Raw genomic sequence first — 14,947 nt, 5'->3', positions numbered from 1 at the left:
CAGTTGTTCATCCCTGTTCAGTTAAATGATGGGAAGGACTCTGTTCTCGCTCGAGTGTGTGTGAACAACGGTAAGAGCTTCATCAGCGAAGCCATGTTGCGCCAACTCCCAAAAGATCCAGCCATTCCCACATTCAAACTGATAGACAAATGGGAAATGGACCTGGAAGCACCCAATTCCAAACATCTCCTGCCAAGCAGGTGTATGCTCAAAATCTCCATCGGCAACAAGAGCATAGTCCATAATTGTTGGGTCGTGCGAGACGTCACTGCCACCTTTTACTTAGGCAGTGGCATTCTCAATCGCTTTGCCATTAGTTTGGACCTAATAAACTTCAAAGCTTGATCCCGATTAGCGGATAATCCCATGGGCTTTGATGATTCAGAAAACGCATTTAGGTCAGCTCAATTGCTACCTTATGCCGTTGAAATTCAGATTAAAGAGGAAGTCACCATCCCAGAAAGGACCCGACAATTCTCCCTGGGAGTGAAAGCTAAAAGAGGACAAAAATAGAAAAACCCTGATGCTTATATTCATCTAAATGCTTCTCTCCAACAGCAAGGGTTAGGGGTAAACCCCACACCATTAGTCAACATAGAACATGACACCATTCCAATAGAGGTGGATAACAGCGACTTACAGAGTATTACTCTAGCCGCAGGCACCATCATTGGAATGGCGGTTGATGACCGACATTTCTCCATTGATTTAGGAAATGAACTGTTAGGACAGATCCCCAAGGACTGTTTTGCCAGTGACAGTGATGACAACACAACACCAGACAGGATTTTCACCCGGCATGGGGGGAACTTCCTGGTGTACAATTCTTGCCCTTATGGTAAGGAAGATGTGACTTGACTTCAGAGGGGATGAGGTGATTTTCCAGGTCCATGAGGGCTGCCTTTCCCACCTGAAGCCTCCAGTCCAAATCAGCACTCTGACCAGGGACTTCTCCACCCAGCTGGAGGAGGCCACTGAGATAGCCAAACGAGAAGTCTTTCCAGGCTTCAGGCAGATGGTGGAAGAGAGAGTCAACCTAGCTGATGCCTGTGAGTCTGGAACAGAAGCAAAGGTTGAAACAAGTTTTCTTGGATTTCCAAGATCACTTTGCGGTAGAGTCATATGACTGTGGTCGCACCGACATTCACACAACAACAATTCCCACGGACCCTGGCATGACTCCAGTGTTTGTGAAGCAATATCGCTTGCCTCTCGCATCCATGGAGTCCCTTACTGAAATAATTAAGAACCTTGAATCCAGGGGAATAATCCGTCCACTCCACAGCACTTTCAATAATCCGGTGCTGGGAATATTGAAGCCAAACGGCCAGTGGAGACTCTGCGCCGACCTTAGGGAGCTCAACAAACGGGTCCATACTTCCCAATGGCCTCTGCCCTGCATTGACCAAGGGCTGGCCCAGATTCAAGGGTCACAAGTATTCACTACAATAGACCTGACCAATGGATACTGGACCGTGCCTGTCAGTAGGGAGTACCAATACAAACTGGCTTTTACCTTTGGGGGCCAGCAGTACACATGGACCCGGACTCCCTTCGGAAACCTCAACTCCGGCAATGAATTCAACATTTTTCCACACAAGGCCATGCCCGACCTGGGTGCGAGGGGTAACCTGGCTTATATAGATGATGTCCTCATCAAAAGTTCATCTGTGGAGGAACACATAGCAGAGATCCGTTATGTTCTGACACAGTTGAGGGCCGCCGGAGCAAAACTTTCCTTTCAGAAAGCACAGTGGTGTAGAACCTGTGTTAATTTCTTGGGGCATGAGATTACTCCTCAGGGTCTCTGTCCCCAAGAAAAGAAAGTGGAAGCACTCCATAAACTGAAAGACCCCACAACTCTGCGGGAACTAAGGAGCCTCCTTGGACTGACTAATTACAGCAGAAAGTTCATTGAGGGCTACGCAGAGATCACTAGAGCCCTGATTCATCTCCTGAAAGGGGGGGTCAAGTGGGAATGGGGTCCAGAACAATCCGAGGCAGTAAGACAACTCAAAAGAAGCCTCTCACAAGCGTCTTGCCTAGCTTACCCTGTCAGAAACAAGGAGTTCTTCCTGGAGACAGGGTTCTCTAATATGTGCTTGACGGCAATATTATACCAAAAGCATGACAAGGTCAATAAAGTAATCTCCTATGCGAGCAAAACTTTATCCTCTGTGGAGGAAAAATTCAACAATTGTGAGAAGGCACTCCTGGCAACGGTGTGGGCATTGAAGAATTACCGCCCGTTTATCCAGGGGGAACACATCATAGTGGAGACTCCACACCAGCCTCTGCAATATCTCCAAAGTGACAGAATCCGGGCCGGAAATGTGAGTAATTCCCAAATTACTTCCTGGATTCTGTCAATGCAGGGCTTTCCTGTAGAGGTCAGATATGGCCAAAACAAGAAGAGTGCCCTCGCGCAACGTCTGGCTGACTCGCATGATTGTGCCAGAGAAAACTCGAGGACGAAAGTCTAAAAATCAAGGACAACATGGAGGCATACCTTAATTCCCCACACAAAGTCTTTGAAGAAGACAAGTGTGAGGGAATGCCCACTGTCTATGTGGATGGATGCTCGTACCATGTTGACAACAATGGGGAGAAAGAACTGGTGGCCGGCGTAGGAAATGCATGGGTGAGTGAGTCCCCAGAACCCTCCACTGGATACAAAATTGGTCCCCGAAGTAGTCAGGTGGCAGAATTGATGGCTGTACATCAGGCCATCCTCACTGCTGTCCAACATCAACTCCACGAACTGGTCATAATCACCGATTCGGATTATGTCCGGTACAGGTTCGTGGAGCACTTGGTTAATTGGAAAACCAGAGGCATGTTATGTGCTAATAACAAACCCTTGAAACATGGGAAGTTAATCCAAAATATTGATGATCTGGTCACATCGAATGGGATGACCATCTACTGGAAAAAGATCAAGGGTCATTCCAAAGTAGAGGGACCAGACAAAACTGGAAATGACTTAGCTAATCAGCTGGCCAAAACCGGGGCCATCCAAGGGGATCTAATAGAAATAGAGTTCCTGTTGGGGGAAATCCAGGTCACTGCTATCACTAGGTCCCAGACAAATGCTCACAATGATCTTTCAACTGCCCAATGGAGTAAGGAGACCCCTGATGCCGATTTAATTACAGTTCAGAAGGGGGATCCAATAATTGGTAAGTTTTACCAACACATTGAGGACCCTGAGAACTTTCCCCTGACGGATACCGATTACAATGGGAAGGAGGACCTTAGAGTGTTGATGAAATGTCCAAAGATGTTCCGAATCCAAGACGGTTTGTTGGTAAGGAAATCCCAAGCTGGCCATGATCAGTGGGTGGTCCCTACCTCATTCCAATGCCTGATGTTAAGTCACGCCCATGATGCGACCACCGCCGGTCATAGGGGGTTTCACACAACACTGGAAATCTTAAGAGAGGTTGCATACTGGCCACACATGGGGCAAGACCTCGACCAATACTTGAAGGGGTGTCTTGTGTGTGCACAATTTCAGCCATCATCCCTCACACACTGTGCGCCTCTCCAAAAGAGGGGGATGACACTGCCATGGTCAGATTTGCAAATCGACTTTGTAGGCCCCGTGATTCGCTCGTCTAGAGGAAACAAGTACATGTTGACTGTTACATGCTTGTTTACCAAGTGGGTGGAATGTCTCCCAGCCCCAAACTGCAAGGCAGAAACAGCAGCTGCCCTGATGATTAACCACATCTTTTCCCGTTTTGGTCTACCTCAAAGGATTGAGTCAGACAGAGGTAGCCACTTCACCAGCGAAGTAATGACAAAGATGTGGGAGATACTGGGGGTTAAAAGGAAGCTACACATTGCTTACAGGCCAGCTTCTTCTGGAGCAGTGGAGAGATACAACCGAACCATTGTGAGCATATTAAAAAGGTTTGTGGCAGATTCTGGGCCAAGTTGGGATATCCGACTACCTCTGGTCCTAATGGCCATCAGATCTACCCCTTCATCTGCAACCAAAATGTCACCATTTGAGTTGATGACGGGGCTCAAGATGGTGCTTCCCCAGCATTTGCTCTACAGGACCCAAGTGCAGACACTGATAAATGCCTCCACAACTCATGAGTATGTGGAGAATTTAAGGAAACACCTTCAACATGCTTTTGCCTATGCTCAGCGGAATCTAGAAAGATCAGCCGAGAGCATGAAGACCCACTATGATTTGAAAACTACTCGAAAGGAATATAATGTGGGAGACCGAGTCTATCTATACAATTTCCAAAGGAACCAGGACAAACAGCGAAAATGTTTGCCTACATGGAGGGACCGTTTGAAATGATAGTCAAGATCTCCCCTGTTGCCTATAAGATCTGCATCCCCAAAAGCAGTTTGGCAGAGGGGGAAGATAAGTGGGTCCATATAAATCAGCTAAAGTGTTGCCATCCCAGGCACACTCTGCAACAACTGGAGGAGTCCTCTGCAATACCAGAGGGGACTGCTCCAGAGTAATTCAATTCCAACCCTAAAATATCCCACATATAGTCTCTAAAATATTATGATTTGGAAAAAAAAATGTCTTATAATTGTATCTTGTTTTTTGTTAAAATAAGAACGCAAATGTTTTCACTATAAAATATATATGCCACCCCACCATATCAATGGTGGGGAAGAAATGTCTACGAATAGGTATTGCCGCTTTCCTTTGTCATCCTAGGAGAAAGAAAACCTGGAGACTGGCCAAGGAGAACGATCCGGCGACCGGGGGCAAAGATCCGAGGGGCCCGGGGTACCGCCCAATATTCCCATCAGGACCGGCGAGGAGAACCGATCGATCCAACCGGATGGAGGAAAAGATGCTGAACTGTGCCATTTGCGGAATTGGAAGAAGATGATGCGGACATAACAGTGCGTGGGTCAAAACATTCTTTGCACCCGACTCCCCCTCGACTCAAATTCAAAGTGCAGTCAGGTGGGGGGGGCTTTGTCAGGTGTATTGACCCACGTTTGAGTTATTAAGCTGCAACATTTGGTGCTGTGGGCTTAGAAAATCCAAGATGGCCAAAAAGCCCACATGTGCACCAGAATCCAGGAGAACTGCGCAGTTTGTGCGCACACCAAAATGGTTGCCTAACCTTCCACCCACCAGTGCGAGCGTGATGGGCCAGGGGTGCCATGAGTGGAATGTGTGCCAAAGGAAAAACAGCAGTGCCCGTTAGCTTAAAAAGCCCTTTGAAATCACCTTGGTTTCTCTGAATGCAAGCTCAAAATGCCTATTTTCAAACATTGCAGGATATTCAAAAATCTCACTGAACACCAGCAGACATTTGGCAGGATGAAGTTTTTGTGTGCATACAAAATCTGGAAAGAAAAAGAGCCCAAAACAATGTTCATAACAAAACTGGCTGAGCTGTGGAGGTCAGCAGCTTAAGTTAAAGTGAACTGAAAACCACTAAAATTGAAATGTTTAAATTAAATGAGGGACCTACTTTTGAGTGTCACATAGTTTGTAACTGTAAAAATGTCATAGTTTTGAACTTAGAATCAGCACTCTAGCTGCATGTGTAAAAATTGTCAGTTTGATTTGAATGTAGAAAACTGGGAACGAAAAGTGACATTTAGCTGAAACCTTGCTTAATGAAACTGGATTCTGCCTGACAACTACCCCCGACAGGAGTTGAAACTCGATCAACAGCTGTGTTCCCAAGCCTGGCTGCATTCTGCTGCCCCCACAAAAAGGAGTTGACACCTCTCTGATTAGATTAGGGGAGGGGCACCGGCAGGAGGTTGAACAAAGCATTGTCCTGGACTCAGGCAAATGTTATATTGGGGGGGCCGTAAAGTGGCTTCCTCTTGGGAGAAGTGGGAGGAGAAGTGCCTCTGGGAGCCACCCGAGCTGGAGGCGGGGGCAGACAGAAGCTTCACCCATGTGCTTTGGAACCTAAACCACACCCATCTGGGCCAGAGCATAATTTTAAAAGATAGATAACTCATAGTGCAGACTTGTCAGAATTATATAAGTAATATCATTATTCTTGTGATTTTTCTGTGCACGTTTTAAGAGGTGTTAGGACCCTGTGGTGTATGCTGGGGGGTTGCTAGCGGAAAATAGGGTCTTACTCCAAATGTCTGCATGTTAAAAATCTGACACTTCATCAATTAATGTCCATACTCCTTGCGCATATGTGTGTAATTTTTGGTAAATGTCTGATATTGGTAAACCAGTCAAAAAGTGCAAAATGTCATTTTTAAATGCAAGCCCCCAGGAAGATCAGAGGTGGACAAGCATGGACCATAAGGAATATATAATATGTACATGTAATTTCAACAAATTGTGTATCTGGGAAATATATATTTGAATCAAATATAGATTTGTGGGCAAATTGACCAGGGGAGGATCCTCTGACCCATAAACAGACCTCATCATGATGACAATCCATTTCCTCCCCCCAATCATGGGAGAGGGGAGAATTGGGCCAATGACAAGTAGAGAGGGGCAGGCTCAGTTATGCCACGCACACACCCACTTCCAAAACACATAAAAAGAGAGTGCTGGGACAGGTAGAGACATTCAATTCCATTTTCTGCGGGACGCTCTGCCGGGAGACTCCAGACTTCACATCCATCAATCTTCAGAGACCAGAAATTTACTTCAGAACTTAAAGCAAGGGCCTAAACCCACAAACTGAGAACTCTTCTCAGCAGGCCTCAGCATCCTTAAAATCATTTGCAAACTATTCCACAGCCGGGGGCGAGCTGTCTGAATTCTTTTACCAAAAACCGTTGCCAGTACCCAGAAAGCAGTGTTACATCCAGAATCCACTTGATCCGGACCAGAAAGCAGAGCAGTATCCAGAACCAGAGGCTGCTGTATCCAGAGAGGCTAGACCAGCAGAGCATAGCTGACCCAGACCGCTGTGAGCAGAACCAGAGATCCGGATCGCTGTGAGCAGAACCGGTGCCTGATTGACCCGCCGAGCAGACAGAACCGCCGCTGGACTTGTTGACCAGACCCGTGATGAGGCCTATTTCAAATTTATATTGTGAGTACCTAGCAGAACTGTGCAGATCCAATCTCTTAGTTAAAATAATATAATCCAAACTATTTTAACCTAAGTAGAACTGCCTCCTAGTAATCCTGTCATCTGTCATTCTAAAACTGCGAGCTGTCATCTGTCATTCTAAAGCTGCAAACTGTCACCTGTCATTTTGAGTTTTACTTTAAATCCGAAAATCTACCTTTATTAAATCGTCTGTATCTCCGGAACCGTTTGTCCTAGGAACGTGGTTTAACTTTCATTTTAAAGCTGTGATTCTAGGCTTTCCAATGAACATAGAACCGACTTCCCTATACTTTTTCCGCAATCGCGATGTACGCACTTGCGAAATGTACCGCGATTTGCGATTTTGGCTCAATTTCTCCACTTGTCAAAATAGCAGCTCCATTCCTTCCTTTGTTAAAATCCGTTTGCAACCTGGTAATAACTCATAGAGCATTGCTAAAGTGAGCCTGAACTAATACCAACAAGCATCTCTCACTCAACCTGAATCTCTAGAGGGAATCAAAATCAGTTAGCACATTTTCCCATCCATTGCCATCACATTTAAAAGTATTTTGGGCCTGTGTTTCAAACTTCTACCTGTTTCCTCTAAGCTTGCTGGGGTAGAACTGAATTTCGTATTGTATTTGATTGCATTCCTGAGAACTGTGTGCTCCTCTTTCCATCTCCTTCCATGTCTTGCATTCATATAGGGGGGGTGAATTGCCACCAGGGGAAAAGTGAACATATTATCTCTTGTGAAACCATATCAGTTTATTTTCTGTACTGCATTTATTCCACCTTGCATTTCCTTGAAAGCATAAAGCATTTCAGCTACCTCATCCTCTATACCACTCCTAAGTAATCAAGTGTACCACTGTAACATTACCCATTGTGGTTCCACATCATATGTCTAAGTGTATTATCAGATATTAATTTGTTATAAAAGTGTGACACATATATATTGTTTAATTTTTCAAATAAACCGTTTAAATTTGCAAAACAGACCTACTTCTTGGCTCAGTGGGGTCAGGGGGATTCTAAGAGAGGGGTGTTATATAAGGGTTGTCATCCAGAGTACATGAACTGGACCTAAAAATATATCAATAAGGGTTTCCCTCAGCATCCCAGACTAGGCATTGACTTAGCTGTAGTGTTGAAGTGAAGCCGCTTAACAACACCTAAGTCATATCTGCATAATGGATATTCATGATGACTCTGTTAATAGTGGGACCATACTGAATGATTGGTTTTCATGGTGAAAATTTGCACCACCTCATGCCCGATACAGACTTTGGGGAATCCATTTGTAAGGCCAAGTTTGACTAATAGTTTTCCTGGGCAGATGGTAGAGTGTGGTTGGCATGGCTGTGGCTGTGGCATTTGCCTTTGTTTGCTTACTTCTCTGCATTGTGGACATGGTAGAGAACACGGGGGTACCACACGCATATGTTAGTACTTCGGATGAACTCCTCAGTGATGATCACTGTATTCATTAGAGGATTCTCTAACCTAATCCACAGGAAGTGGGTTCAGAAGGGATCCCTGAGGATTGACCCAACTATTACAATATTTCTGCGGGGATCATAATCAAAAGAGGAAGAAGGAAGGAAGGAAGAAAGGTTTCTTAGATCCTGAGCCCCACACACACCGCTACCCACCCTCAAAATGTGTTTCATTGCAGGGCTGTTATTCTTCTTGCTAATAAGTCTCCTCAGTCCCACAATGTGGTAATTCCAGGCTCCCTATCCCCTTTACACACACCTCTCCATAATCCTTATGTGTGCGTTTTGACATCTGTTATTGTGCTGCATTCTAGAATGAAAAACAGTGCATGTCACCCTCAAACTCAAAACGGTTGGAAAGGCACCTGGCATAGTGAATGGCTCACTAGGATGGAGCGGTTCAGTTCTGTATGACTTTGTGTTGCCCAATGCCCAGACAATCTTCGTACTTGAGCTAAGCCCCCTGAACATAAGGTTCCTAGTCAGTAACATGTCATACAGAGGATGGTATGCAGAATAACTCTTACATCAAATAATCAGTCTGACTCAGGAAATTTTCAAAGACTCATCCAACTGTTTTATTACCAATTGTCTAAAGAAGTGAGTTACAATGGACATCAACGGATGTTCGATTGTGCTCTCAGCGCAAATCACATAAAAATACATTTATATAGCAGAAATTTGCCATACATCATGACATACTATCTGGCAAATAAGAAAAACCTACTAGGGCTTGGGATTGGATTAAGGGGAACATCTAAATATACTTTCTAGACTGGGGCGGGTTGTGATAGGACATCTACTGTCACCTGGACAACTTAAGCATGCCTCTAGTGCAAGTCATCCTCAACACTTATTAAGCACACAGAATACTATTGGTTCTTAAACTATAAGGCCCTTTGTTATATGGCCATCTAAAATTGGTTTGCAGGCTTGTGCCATGTCTGGAACATTTGGCTCCTTCGCAGCACGTAAGCTCACACCCAGGTGCCGGGAGGTGGACTTGACTTTGCTTCCCACCCAATTAGCCCTGCATCTCTCACCGCCTATGCCTTCTGCCATGCAGACTGTCTTTGAACTTGGCCTTGCAGTAGATTCTCTTCTCTGGGGAATAAAAGGGAGTTTGGGTACACGCTTATCACAGTTCTAGTCTGCATGCCCAACTCCTACTTCCATCCTTGGTAAACATGACAGGAGACCGCAATTCGGCTCATTTTATAGCAAATTGAATTAGTAAACTTGACAATCATGTTGTTCCTTCCTTGCACCTTAACGAGGGATAATTCAGCTTCTCACGTTCACTGTTCTTTATGGATAGATACCTAGTGCGTCACCCTCACTTCTTGTGGCATCACCAGCTTCTCTTTCTCTTGATTTCATATTCCTTCAGGAATCTCCTCCAAGAGATTGTCATCTCTACGAGGATACATCAGATAGGGTTTTCTTAATTGGTACCTTTTCTCGAACACTCGTCGCGGTATGGTCACAACTGTTGGTGTTACGCATGGTGCAGTTTCAGTCTTCCAACATACAGGTAGTAGGGGGTTGGCACTTCCTGCAGAGGCATGTGCCTGCTCCTCTACACCCATTTTGGTGGCACAATATAGAAGACTGTATGATGTACAACTATGGTTGTGTGATTATTTAGCTGCAATTTGATAAGTGTATTTTCTTTAATAGGACCAAGCTTGAATAATAGCTATCCAAGCAGAAATTAAATGCTAAGAATAACTGTACTTTGACGCTTTATGTAATACAGCAAACGACAAAGTAAATGATCTTAATCTGTTGGATACTTATATGATTGATGAATTGTTACTGGTTCTTATACATTCTCATTTGTGCTTTTTATTTCTCTTCCCTTTCCCCATTTCTCATTTTTCCTCCCCGATCATCATCGTCTTGTTTCAACCATCAAATGGACATTTTGGCACGTAACATGGTCACATCTTTCCTTTGGATACTAAATGTGTTTTTATTCATGGCTATTTTTCATTTAACACCCATTTGAACAAATGTCAATGTGGATGTAATATTTTGATCACAGGTGATTTATTGTGCCTTGAAAAAGACCGATTTGGTCGAAACACGTGTCAGCATACTCAGCAACTGACCATGAAATAAATCTCTTAATTCCAGTACATAGATGTTGATCATCTTTGTTATGCTATTATAGCTGTTCTGTTAATGCCAGCGCATGCACTTGGACCAAATCTGAATATCTGTCCTGTAACACTGGGCAGGGGTAGCCTAGAGTTCCAGAGTCTGCAGCTCTTAACAGAGTTGATAAATATTCTCTCATTTTAGCCACAGCGCCCTTACACCTGGTACCCCCAAACATACCTACCACATAGTGCTTGCAGCAACACATGTTTTGAAGATTTGATGGTGGAGTAAAAAAAAATGCATTAATAGTAAATAGACAAACTAAGTTAGTAAAATTAGATGTGGTTTTATTTTGTAGTATTTAAATAGCAAGGTTGTCTTCATAATTTAAACAATATAATTGCAAACCTGGTAAAACTGGAGTGGGTTTAATTTGATCATTCATTAGGTGTCATGTAAAAGTAAACAGTTTCTCTTTAAGAAAGTGAAAGCATGTTCTAACAGTTTAGCTTTCTTTTTGTTGCCTTAAATATAATGGTGCAGAAGAAACTTTGAACAAGGAAGTGTATTGTTGAAAGAACTATTGCCTGGAAATAGCATTGTTGTTTCCCTGCCTGCTTTTGAAGACGTTCAGAATGCAGTCACTACCAGTAGTTATTGACTGCATTGAAATCATTTTGATTGGCTGCAAATAGGTCAATAAGGATTTCCATGTGCTAATACCTATTTACAACCCACCTACTATACCAACTCACTTAATTCCTTCCACGGATGTGAACATAAGTGGTTGGCTTGCCTTAACCTTGTGAGCACATGGCTACAATACTTACCCTTCTCACCATAGCAGAAGTCCAGGCTCTTTGTGCTGGGGGCGCTATCTCCTTTTTCTGAGGACATGCTGTAGGGGATCACAGGTGCACTGTTCATGTGTTGCAGTTCTGCAATGAAAACAAACTCATCAGAACCTTCTGCAGCCTTCGACCCTCAGGCAAAATGTATTCAGCTTGCACGAATGACCAACAAGAAGACAGAGGTCGTCAGTTTCTCAACATACAACAGGCTACCCTGTGGTTTTTGTGTTTGGAAAACCAGGACAGGGAAAAGTAATGTTTTTTCGAATTAATATCCAGAGTTTGAAATACATCAAATGAACATTACAATCCTCATTTACCATTACGGATGGCTATATTCACAGTGTTCGAAATGAAGATTCGATGAGCACGAGCTAAAACCATCCGCTGGGTATCAGCCATCAACCAGTAGGTAGAAGGTACTAGTGGGGGACCAGGAGCGAGTACCCAGTGCACCCCAAATCTAACTTCCTCATAAGGTAAATAGTTGATCTTTTTGCCCATTATCTATGAGCCATTGTGGTTAAATGTGTACAGGATATGGACTAATTCTTCTTTCTTAACATTCTCAAATACGTAAAGTTAATGTGACATATGTATCTTTATAAGGTACCAGTTGGCCTGCAGAGCCAAAAGTAGCTCCTGGTAGCTTCTGATTTCAAGCAATCCAGGCGCTACTAGGCTACCATCAAGAGTGAAATAGCTGCCAGCAATTTCTAACCCTATGTTCATATTGCAACTCTTGCATGTTGCAATTCGAAGGAGAGTGAACGAATGCGCCCCATGCCTTGTGTCATGCAATGTGATTAACCAATCATTTGAGGCTGCTCTTTCTAATAACAGACGGTAGCTATTCGCCAAGTGCGAGCAGAGCATGCAGTATCCCTTAAACTATGTACTCTGCTTACATGTGCGTGTTTCCGGTCCCCTGCATGCAATTTCAACACAACGTGGCATAAAATTGTGGAGGGTAAATGTAGGCGAAATCGACTTTCCTCTTTACTTTTACTCCACAGTTTGTGAAAAATCAAATACGGTCTGCAAATTACACTTTTCAGGCAGCGTTTTCTTATGGATTCCAATGGAGTTCCGCTTTGACGTTAGTGCATGGTAATCTTAGGCATATGATATGCCATTGGAATCCTTTGATTTTACGCCTACATGCAAATCATATGCAGACGTAAAAGCGTATACTCTTCTGAGACGGAGGAGGCAATCAAAACAGAGGCAAACGCAGCGTTCCTGCCATCTTGCTCCTCAGAACAGTCTAAAATGAGATGGCATTGAAAAGGAAAGCGGAAAAGGAAACCGGAAAAGGTTGTTTTTTCCGCTTTCCTTTTCCACACCACTCATTCTGAAATCACCCCCAATTTGATTACTGTTATTTTAAATCTCCATGGTCGCAATACAGTCTGCGTTGGTGAAGCATTACAGGGGTCGAAGCTTGCTGCGCCTTGCAGGCTTCCATCGCTTCGTTTCCTACAGTGCACAACATGGCGCCCAAGCCAAAGCAGATCCATTAACAGTTACAAGGTTGCCCGTGTATGCTTCATTGCGCAAAGCGTCTTAGTCTCGCAACCGATTCGGGCATTTAGCAAGGTTCTGGCTAATCTTTCAGCCCTGCAATAAACTACTATCTAATTGATATTATGGCGCAGCATTCTTTCTCCAAGGAGGGCTAAACAATGGCTCTAGACAACATTAAGGCCCCCTGTGAATGCAGTGTCTGAACAGGGCCTCGGAGCGCTAGGTGCTCCATTGCATTAATTCTGTTTTGCTCACATAAAATCCGGGGCACAGTATGCAGAAAACATTAAAGATAATGGTATCCCCCAACAATGGCGTATGAACGTATGCGAAACCAATTGCCGTTTTAATATTGCCAGCTGTCACTCTGAAACACATTGATACAACACAGGCATGCAGAGATTGGCAGGCCTTTTATTTCAAACGTATCCCTATTTGTGGGCCTCGACGTGACAGAACGTTCTTTCATTTTCCAGCATGAAAAATAGATGTCGAGGCCACACAGCAGGAAGAAGATTAAGTGTGAATGCAATGAAGGAAACCTGACGGCGAGCAATCAATCTCCATGCGCATGCGCAGTCGGCACCGGAAGAGGAACGGGTACCTGTGATGTTAGTGCTCCACCGCAGATATACCTCTGCATATCGCATGCCCTCTCTAGCCGCCACAACCCGCGCAGAAGAGTTATGAACATCTTTCCAGTGCTCTAAAAACACATTTGGTTTGCTTTTGGGGCAAGGAGCAACAGACATGCATTCGGCAACTACCCTCTGTGCCCTTTTTTGCCATGACGTAATTCATACAATAATGTGACTAATGCTCCCTGATGTCCCAAGAAAATGTGCCCCCTCGTGAGCCACCCCAACTAGTACTATGCCATGATTTCCTGGCCCATGTCTCAATGGGGTCTTGCCCCAGCTATCCATTGAATGTTGCAAAAACACCATGATTACCGCTGATGTCCCCTATAATGTGTGCTATGCCACTTTTCTGCTCCCTAGTGTCCCACCAAAATTTGCGCTAAACTTTTCCGAATTAATACGAGTAATTTCTACTCTCAAACACACTACACGCAGACCAACTAAGCCACTCACAGACAGTAACCCCTCCCAACAGACTCAAATAATGCTTGAAGACCATGAAAATGGCAGTGGTGCATAGTGTAAAACCCAGTGATCGAGTGATAGTGATCCTTATTATTTATTTATTTAGCGCTTTCACCAAAGCATATATATTTACATACTATTATCACTCAACTGAAGGTGGTACTCATTAATTAACCGTGGATGGATGAAAGGCTGAATTGCCATTGCAGGGATTCTAAACTGCGACCTTCAGATCACATACAGACTGCAGCAGATCTTAAGGAGCCTCATTACGAGTTGGGCAGTATTCCGGTGGAAAATCTGCAGGAATACCGCCCAATGGAATTACTGTTACCACCAATGGGATAGATGGATTTACCGCCAGATTACAAGTGGCGGTGGTGGTGTTAGGACCCATTAATTTGGAGTCCATAGGACTCTATTGGGGATTTCAGCAGAATTACTGCAGCAGTAATTCCACCAATTTTGACGATTTTTTCAGCAGAAAGTGGGAGGATCCGAGATAAATCGTCCAGTCCGGAGCCAAACCTTTTTCCTGCTCTGCCGTACTCATGAGGCCCAGCTTGTGTGTAACTTGAATGTTGCTAGTTCAAGCCACATTTCAGGTTTTTAAGATGATATAGGGCTTGACCAGTTAATTACTAGTGAAGTAATATGACATCCCATCTGTCTTTCTCTTTTTACACTTTAATATTTTTCTTTGAAATACATGTATCCGTTTTTGAAATTGAAAAAAGTTTTTATTCAACTTTCTACCACCTAGAGGGGTTTGTAACTTTGAAATGGGAATGCTGAAAGATGTGTGTTAATCAGCAGTGCAGCGACCATGACCA

General features: G+C 43.9%; 1 protein-coding gene across 2 annotated transcripts in view; it reads right to left on the bottom strand.

Annotated features, from left to right (window-relative positions):
• The window catches only part of ROBO4 (roundabout guidance receptor 4), a 969,314-nt gene that overhangs the window by 377,926 nt on the left and 576,441 nt on the right, over nt 1-14,947 (bottom strand). For both annotated transcript variants that reach the window (XM_069614539.1, XM_069614540.1), the window contains exon 15: nt 11,461-11,568. In XM_069614539.1, coding sequence (XP_069470640.1) covers nt 11,461-11,568 — 108 coding nt within the window. The remainder of the gene's footprint in view (nt 1-11,460; nt 11,569-14,947) is intronic.

The sequence above is a fragment of the Ambystoma mexicanum genome, chromosome 9 (genome assembly GCF_040938575.1).
Source record: "Ambystoma mexicanum isolate Mex_15411 chromosome 9, UKY_AmexF1_1, whole genome shotgun sequence".
NCBI classification, from domain to species: domain Eukaryota; kingdom Metazoa; phylum Chordata; class Amphibia; order Caudata; family Ambystomatidae; genus Ambystoma; species Ambystoma mexicanum.
This window is presented reverse-complemented; position numbering and strand designations above follow the sequence as displayed.